The 10,017-nt window shown below is 33.7% G+C and overlaps 1 protein-coding gene across 1 annotated transcript in view; it reads right to left on the minus strand.

Moving 5' to 3' along the window:
* ABCB11 (ATP binding cassette subfamily B member 11) overlaps positions 1–4,280 on the minus strand; it is a gene marked incomplete at both ends in the record, with an annotated part of 58,282 nt that extends 54,002 nt beyond the window's left edge. The window contains 3 exons of the mRNA XM_084235284.1: positions 272–323; positions 2,661–2,679; positions 4,205–4,280. Of these exons, the coding sequence (XP_084091410.1) occupies positions 272–323; positions 2,661–2,679; positions 4,205–4,280 (147 nt within the window). The remainder of the gene's footprint in view (positions 1–271; positions 324–2,660; positions 2,680–4,204) is intronic.
* Positions 4,281–10,017: the final 5,737 nt, after the last annotated feature.

Consider the following 10,017-nt stretch of genomic DNA (forward strand, 5'->3'; position numbering starts at 1 on the left):
TTAAAAAATATATATACATGATAGGATTATTGTGATTTTTCTTACTAAATAATATTATGAGGTTAGTGATTATTTTACAGGATTCACCAGATAGGAATTGTATGCTCAACCACTAATAAATTTCTAATAGCTATGTAACAGTTTATCTCACAAAATTTGTTATTGAAAAAGTGATTATTGTACTCAAAAACTTAAGATTTAACACTTCCTCCATGATGGAAATAATTTATAGTCACAAAGCCTATACCATAAATCAGTTTGCTTTTATTACCAGTTGAAAGAAGCCAACTGGTCTGCTGTCTCTTTTCTTCTCATCTGGTAACCTGAAATGAAAACACAGGGATTTACAGATTGTCCTTTCCAAAACACTGAGAAATTCTTCATAGGTGGTGATTTTATGAGTTATTTCTTAGGAAGAAAAGAAACCCACTGGCTGAGAAATTCTTCCCAAACCTGATATCTTAAAAACAAGCTTTTATTCTTCAGATTTACCTCTTCAAGAGATTTCAGTGTAGATATAGCCTATGTTTAACAGAGATCACTGAGGTTTTCTAAGAAGTATTGAGAGAAAATAAAAGGTGATCTATAAAAAAAAAAAAGAAGCAGCAGCAGCTCTGTACTCACAGTTAAGCTACCAGATAATTATTTGACCTCAGTTTTGACCTTGACTTCATTCTACCTACATTTCCTTGTGGATACATTTAAGTGGTTGGAATAACTAATTTAAACCTTCCTCCTAGCCCTTCAAAACTTTACAACTACATTAAATATTAGTGAAATGATAAATAATGACAAAAACCTCCCATATGTCCCATAAAATCATATTTCTTCAATATATCTTATTCATTTAATTTCTCATAAGGTTATGTTTAACCCATCTTTGACTTTTCCAACTCCAGGAATCTCTGCTTCACCAGAACCATCCATTCCAGAATGTACCCTGGACTTTGCTATCGCCAGGAACTACTCTATTCCATCAGCACTCTGGGACTGCCTGTGCAACTTGTTTTCTCATTTCCTTCCTCCTTCCACACCTATTTATCATCACAGTTGACACCTGCAATCCTGTAAACCCTCCATTTGCTTACAATAACTAAACCTTGTCAGAATGTTCTTCCCCTACATCCCAGTTCCCACTGCTTGCTATTTGGATTACATTCTCATCATTATCCTCAATTCTTTCCCCTAATTCCATCCTTGGAAACCCCATCTCTGTATCCTTCCAGCTATTTGCCCTTTTCTTTCTAAAGCTGGGCTTTTGGATCTACTAGAAACCTTCCCTCCATGTGAACTTACATTGCCACATGCCATGCCTAGCACTCAGCTGCCTTCCAGCTCAGAGTAGCATCCTATGTCCTTCTTGAACCATCCCAGGTCCTCCATGTCCTGGTCAGTTGGCCCTCTGACTTCATCACCTATTATACTCATGTTTCACTAACCCAGTAGCCTGGCCTCCTTGCTGACCTTTGTCCAGGTCAAATTGTTTCCACCTCTGGTCATTTTCATTTGCTCATTCTTCACATACCTGCATGGCCTACTGCTTCACCTTTGTCAGGTATTTCTCCTCAAAATGATCTTTTCTGGTCAAAGTTTTAAAATCTTTAACTTTGGCCCCAAGCTCATTTCATATCTCCATTTAGGTTTTCTTTTTTCTTCTTAGAAAGAAATTGATTATCACTAACTACATATATGTTTTTTATTTATGGTGTTTATTGTATCTCCCTCACTCAAATGAAAGTTCCTCAAGGGGAGAGATTTTTGCCTATTTTGTTATTTTCTATATTTTCACCACCTATAATAGAATCTGGCACCTATTAGTTACTCAATTAATATTTGTGACATGAATGAATGAATATGGTCACCAGCCTTCAGTTAGCCTGTAACCCTGCAGCTCCTCCCTCTATGATTGTTTGCATTCCGTTCAACAGATTAATCAAACTTCTCGTTCTGTATCCTCCCCTAAAACACGAAGAACTAATTCAGCCTTCTTGCTCATTCTCTCATTGCCATTTCCATGCATCCACATCCATTTTCATCTCTTTCCCACCTTGTGAGAAAACTGTGTTCTTCTAAGTCCAGGCTGACCCTCTCACTTCTACTCTGAAGCTATGTTTTCACATCCAGCTCCTCCCTCTATCATGAATTACTTAAAATTTCTTGAATACCATCAACCTTTCTCTCTCTACCACCTCTATTTCAGGAACTTGCCTGATGCCTCCTTCTGTATTTTAATGAGACTCCATTTGATCCTGCCCTCATGTCAAAGTACAATTAAGCAACATTGGTTTTATATGCTAGTTTATTAAACTAAAGAAAAATATCTAATAATTAAATTTTAGGTTTCTACTATTTGCCTGTGGAAAATATGTTTGGGGACCTCCCCTGTGCCCATGAATTCATATTTGTTCAACTATTTCTCTGCCTATTTATATCAGAAATTCTGTGTTTCTGAATGCACAGAGGAGATTTGGGTCTAATCCGGAAGGGATATTCCGAGAGGTTTTTGAAATCAAATTATGTTTTAGAAAGAAAACTTTGATTATATATACCACTTTACAAGAAATGTGATGTGCATTCAAAGACAGTCTCTGCTTTCTGCCTTTTATAGGAATATTGTAGGCTTATTATTGAGCTGATGCACTGTTGAAATAGTGACTTACCTTGAATTCTTATTGTTATCTGTCAGGATAAAAACAATATATAAGAAGTTAATAATAATGATACATGTAATATAGTCATTAACAATTTTGTTCAAAAAGCACTCCTATACTTTACATTACATAATGATTATTTTTCTTTTCCCCTTTTATTCTCTCTCTCCCTTCTCTTTTTCTCTCTCTCCAAATTGCTCATATTATAGAAGACACTGTTTCAGGTTCAAAACTGTTAACTTGATTTCATTTCTGGATTTTTCTCCAGAACATGACGTTTTTGTGTCTTCTGAATATCAAAAGGAAACAAATATTTCTAAATTAGCTGAAGAAAATCTGACTTTTTGAACTGAACAAAATAAAACTTCATTATTTAGTTCTTTAGAAACATCATAATTTATCTATTCAAAATATTGACCACAAACTAACAATAAGATGTCACCAACATGTCTGGGCCAGCAGAAGTCATAGGCTGAGCAGCATAGGTCAGAATAAATAGATGGTGGAGGGGAAAGTGAGGGTTCAGGGTCATGTCTGTGGGGGAGCCGCAGGGAAAGGAACCAAGATGCTAATGTCACCTATCATCATGGAACAGCATGTCTTGGTTCTCCTGGCATTTTAATTTAATTTAATTTCAATAAGTGTAAAGAGGCATTAGTGTGTAGGTAGAGATTAACATCTCAGGTTTTGGAATCAACTAGTCGTATGATCTTTGTCAAATTTTAAAAATGTATTCAAGTATCAGTTTCTTCTTCTGTAAAATGTTAAATGAAAAAAATTTAAAATAATCATAGCTTAGAATCATCTTATACAGACCATGTACTAGTGATATAGAGGCCCTTCCTTTTTTTCTCATTCTGGTCAAGTCTTTGTACAGTTTTCCTCAGGGAACAGTGCTAACCAAATGATTATAACTATAATCAACCATAATAACAAATGAATAAAGATAAAAATAATAGCCAATGCTGGAACAACCTCACTCTATCTAGTAAAGAGATATCCAGGGTCTCCCCAGTGGCGCAGCGGTTGAGCGCTGGGTTGCAAAGCTGCCCGCAGCCTCTGCAATGCTGGTTTGATCCCCCACCACCTGGAGAGGGTCCCACATGGCACGCAGACCTCCCCTGCCGCCCGCTGCTCCCCTCAGCAGTGTACTTCGTCGGTCTGCCTGCTCTGCTCTCCGCTCTGGCTCTGGTGAATTCTCTCACCCAACTGCACTTCTGACTGTACCCAGTGCTTGTATAAATAAATAAATAAATAAATCTTTTAAAAAAAATTTTATGGAAAAAAAAAAAGAGATATCCATTGGTGAGATGCTTTCACTCACCCATGTTCTATGCATTCTTACCTGGCACTTTCAGAGATTACATTATGTGGATTCTAGAAGAATCAATAATTCCTAAGAATAACAAGCAGCAATAATTTTACAGCGTTGCTGATTTTTTTCTGCCTTTTGAAACTTCACAAGCTTGTCCCCCTTTTATTTTCACTTCCCTTTGTACAAGAAACTGTGACCAAAACAAAACAAAACACCAGTGACAGAAAATGTCACTTACATGATCCATGTGACTCACAACCACGATCCTCTTCTCCAAATTTCTTCACACTACGAAGAATGACTGAGTCAGACATGGTAATTGCAATCTGCAGTCAACAACCCTTTAAAATAAAATAATTATTACAATTATTTTTTATTTTCTCTTCATAATCAAAGTAGCAAATGAAAGAACAATTTGGTTCAATAAATAATGTTCACTTACAATCTCAAACAAAAGCAGATTTCTTTAACTGGTTAACAACTCTTTGAAGGAGTCTAATTAATAGGAAAGATAAATCCAAATCTTTAATAATGGTTTTGTCTGGTTGATAGATGCATAGTTATTTTTTATTTAGCTATTTTCTGCTAACTGTGTCTGCTTTCTCCCTCCCTCTCCCTTCTCTTTTTCTCTCTCCTAGTGAACACAAATCAAAAACATCAATAAAGACACAACCAAATGGCCACATTCTCAAGTTTCTTAAGTCAGTGTAACTGACCATTGATACAAATACTGGTGGGTGACCTTCAAAGCTTCTTTATAAATACAATCTCAAGATCTAGGGTACACTGAGTCCACTGTGGAGCAGGGGACCTGAAGAGAGAAATTTTCTGAATAAATTGTAAATGTCTATAGAATTATGTTTAATCTTATTAACAGTGAAAAAAATCAGATTGTAAAGGATGCAGGGTTAGAATTCCAAGACACAGATTTTAGATTTAATATAGAGTTCACTCTTCTCTAACTTTCTCTGCTCTAAGTACAATGATTTAAAAAAAAAAAAAGTTAAAAAAATAGAACCAGATTCAATAAACATCTCTAAATAAATAAATAAATAAATAAATAAATAAATAAATAAAGAGAAGCACGAAAAGGAAGCAGAACACAGAAATAGAAGTTGCTACTATTTAGACCTCATTGTCTGCATGCAGATGGACTCTGTGTGTATGTGTGCATTGGGGAGGGGATTGTAAGAGACAAAGATTAGCTCTTAAAGGGACTGTAAGTGTCCCACATCGACAGGTGACTAGAGACCACCGAGACCACCTCTCCACTTGGACCCAGGGGCTTATATTAGTCTCCTGCTAACAGGACCCTGAGTAAAATGCTGTGTACCATTGCCTGGACTGTTGTTTCTTATGATGAACTACAGACCCATGGAAGTTATATGCAGTAAGAGTGACACAAACATGTACTTACACTATACATATATATTATGTACAGAGAAGAGAGACAAGGTGGAGTGATGAGAGACTTCTAAGTTCATTTAATTGCGGTCCCAGGAGAAGAGAATGGAGAATGACTGGGATGTAATAATTAAAGAGATAATTACTAAGAAATTTTCCAGAAGCAAAGAACTGTGTCCTCAAATTAACAGTAGAACCCAAGAATTAAATGGGTTAAACACAGATAAATCAAAATTTAGATACATTAAACCAAAATAGTAAAGGAATCAGAATACACAAAATCTGCCTTAAAAGTCAGGAAAGAGGGGAATGTCCAGATGGAAATATGGACTGATGTTTTTTTCATCAATGATAGAGGTTAGAAGCCAACGAAGTAACATCCTCAAAGTACTGAGGAAAAATTAGCTTTAATCTAGAATTGCATACTGAACCAAACAATCAGCATGTTCTCAGACATCAAAACCAAGACAGTTTGTCACCCAAAGATGTGAACAAAACAACTACTAGAGGTGACTTAGCAAAAGGAAAGAATATTCAGAAATGAGTCATGTCAAAGAAAAATAAGAGTGAACACATAGAGTAACCAAATATGTCAGTACAGTCAATCATACAGTGATACAGAATATAACTTTCATATTAAAAAGGACAAAACTAAAATTCTACCCAATAGTAAGAGAGAATGTTCAAAGTTTAGATTAAACATGTAGACATTGTCATGAAAATCTATGGACATTATTTAAGAAATAAATATCTATTAGATTAAATCTGATTAGTTCAACATTTTTACATATGAAACTATTAATTGCATATAGTTCAACTCTTTTTAAATTTATTTTTAACTCAAATAGTACCAATACAGTAAACAGTTTCTATGTAACAGTTTCTATATAAGCAAAGGATAAAAACTGAGAAAACTTCATCAACAAAACAGAGATCAAGAAAAAGAGGGGAGAAAAAGGCTAACAAAAAGAAAATATAAAATAAAAGGAATGGGTACAAATTGTTCAGTAAATATAATAATATACATGCATTGAAGTATTGACACAAAATATGTGGATGAATCCCAAAAACATGCGAAGTGAAAGAAGATAGTCACGTATTATATGATTTCATTAATATAAAATTCCCAAGGAGGGCACCTCAATAGAGACAGGAAATAAGGGAGTGGTTGCCTAGGGCTGGGGTAGGGGTGGAGAAGGAGGGTGAGGAGTGACTAGGTAACAGACTCAGGTTTCTTTTGGGAAAGATAAAAAAAGCTCTAAAATTAGACTATGGTGATAGTTACAAAAGTCCATAAAAATACTAAACACCATCGAATTGTACAGTTAAAACAGGTGAACTTTCTGATATGTATATTATACAGCTAAAGACTATTTTTTTAGACATTCATTATTTCATTGAGTTTTGAAAAATTCAGATATATAATATCAATTCTAAAAGACAATATAAAATCATAAGGAATGGTTGAGATAAAATTTAAGATAAAATAAAAATTAACAAAAATGAAAAATGATGTAAAAATATATAAAATTTAAAAAATTTTTAAATAAAAATAAATAAATTTTCTCATTAGCTAAAAAAATAAAAATTAAGAGATAAAAAAGGATATGTCATACCAATATTGATTTCCCTAAACTATTATCTTGCCAGGAAAAAAAAATTATGTTCAAAGCAAAAATAGAGATAAAGAGGATCCTATAATAATTTAGAAACAAAATTAATAACTTTAGCTAATATCTACATATTGAACAGCAATCAATACATACTTTTTCTCAATTATATTTGATCATTAATAACTCACCACAAATTTCAACTGTTATTCTTCAAAGAATAAATAAGAAATATTAAACAGTAGTAAACCACAAGATGTAGCCAATAAAATTGTGTGTCTTATAAATTTTAAACTACAATGGGTTAATAATTATGGGTTAAAAATGAAATCATGAAAGATATTATAAAATACTCTTTGAAAAGGGATATTTAGGTTGACTGACCTGATTCTATTTTATGCCCAAGACTCCATCTCAAATGAACTTTTAAGTTTTAAAAGAACTATTTACTGACTGGCAAGAACCAGTTTCCAAGTAGATGGTGTCTTCTCCAAGAACTATACAGAGATTTTTTTTCCCTCTTTTTCTTCTCCCCATAGTAACCAAGGCCAGCTTGACTAAAAGCCAATGAATTCAAAGGTATGTAATCTATAACCAAGCCAAGTTCTTAGTGAATTCCACCCCTTTCTCCTGCAGCCTTGCAATATCCCTCCCCCCTCTTCCCTCCCATCCTGTTCCTTTAAAACTCCCTAAAATAAAGATCCCAGTGCAATAGCATTTGGACTGGTATCTGAATTGGTGCTCCTTGACTTGAAATCTATCAATAAATAAATACCACTATTTAATTTTAGCTTCATCATACCTGTCTTGTTGACAATGCAAAATATAATTGCAATAAAATGTAAAATCTTGTCGGATGCAGTTAAAAAATTCTTAAAGATTTAGATATAAACATAAATTAATTTTATTTTTTAAAAAATTGACAAATTACATTCTAACCAAGAACTTATCAAAAAGCAGTATTACTAATATAGGAAACAAAATAAAACAAAAAGCAGTAAATCGTATAAAACAATACAAAAACTACTGCAATTCAAAATACAGGCAAAACTCAGTGACTGCAAAGAAAAAGATATAAATCACAAATAACTATTCACAGAAAGTAAACAAGGTAACATAACAAAAGAAACTTTGTAAGTCGTAAGAAAAAACTATAAATAATTTTATAGTAATAAATTTGAAAGCCAAGATAAGATAATTTTTCTGGAAAAATATGATACCAAATTTTATTCAGGAAGGACTAGAAAATTTGAAAACTAATGGCTATTAAGTATATTCACTCAATATTCAAAAGCCTTCAAATCTCAACAAACAATAGAACCAGATAATATTACAGGTAAATTTTACCAAAACTTCAAAGAAAAGATAATTCTAATTTCATACAAATGTTCTCTTTAGTAAAGAGAAAAACTAGGAAAAACTACCTATCTAATTTTATAAAATCAGTATAATCTTGACATCAAAATTATGAGAAAAAACAAAATTAAAATTATTTTTGAAAACAGATTTTTAAGTGCAAAATAAGATATTAAATATAATTCAGCTGTTTGTTTAAATAATCACAATGAATCATGTTGGTTGCAGGAATGCAATGAATACTTAATGTTAAAAAATTCATCATTTTGATAGATGCCAAAAAAGTATTCAATAAAAATCATTATCTAGTCCTGATTTTTAAAAACCTAGATAATAAAGGAGAAAAAAATCATGATTTTGTAACCTCAATGAATAAGTTTTGGGTGATCATCAGCAATAAATATCTAAAGTTTTCACTGAAATCTGGCAAAGAATATCCAATACTATGAAATGTTGGGAAGACGTAGAGGAAGGATATTATATTAAGTCCATCTAGAATGGCTGCTGTCAGAAAGCTAGAGAAATTTTATGATTGGGTAAAAAAACAAAAATATTCATTTAGCAAGAGAGAGGGGTGTTTGGAATTGTGTGGGTTGCACAGCGATCTTATTTTTGCCTGTGCTTAGACAAAATTATGAATTGGCCTTGCTTCATCTCATTTTATCATGATCTCGGAGTGACCTTGTCCAAGATGGGTGGGATAGTTAATTTCATGTGTCAGCTCCAGTGGCTAAGGGATGGCTGACTATCTGGTAAAACTTTCCTTCTGGCTATGTATGTGAGGATGTCTCCAGAATAGACTGAGTTAATAAGATCACCCTTATCAATACAGGTGGGCTTCGTCCAATCTATTGAGTGCCAGAATAGAAGGAAAAAGTGAATGAAATTGCCCTGTTGCTTTGGCTAGGACACCCATTTTCTCCTGCCTTCAGATATCAGCCCTCCTGGTTTTCAGTGCCTCCCCACCCCAGTTAGGACTGCTTCCCTAGACAACCCACTCGCAGAAAGCAAGTTGTGTGACTTCTCAGCTGGCCTCTGTAATCACATGAACCAATCCCTCAGAATAAATCTCTTTTTATATATCTATCCTGCTGATTCTGCTTCTCTGGAGATCCCTGACTAATACACTGAGCATTCTATGTTATTGCTTATTTCTAAAAGAAAACACATGACTCGCCTGCGAGCCCACACCAGTTACCTAATAGTTTACTTTCTTCCTCAGCATCCCATGCACACTCTGAACTTTAATAGTCCTGTTATTCCCTTGCCACATACCAAGGAAATAGATTTCAAAAGACATCCCTCTCCAGTGTAGTTACCTTATTTTCTTATACTTATTTCTGCACAACTCAGAAATGGCAGTGATAACTTTTGGAGCCATTTCTTGGAATGTTAATTACTTATATGCATCCACAAAAACAGTGGCAATTTTATAACACAGGTTTAGAAAAATGCATAAAAGATACCAAGATTCCAAAAATGAAAAAATGAAAATCCTGCTTGTGATCTTCTTCAGAAAATATGATGTTTTCAGAATTACACATTAGATGACTTGCCTCATATCATTGTAAATGTAGGATGAAATACATCATTAGACCAAGTTTTCCCCACTGGTTAATTCCCTTTTTATTAGATGAATCCTGAGAAACTCATATAGCTGATCATGAAAAATCTCTGCTGT

This window comes from Talpa europaea (genome assembly GCF_964194135.1).
Source record: "Talpa europaea genome assembly, chromosome: 1".
Classification (NCBI taxonomy): domain Eukaryota; kingdom Metazoa; phylum Chordata; class Mammalia; order Eulipotyphla; family Talpidae; genus Talpa; species Talpa europaea.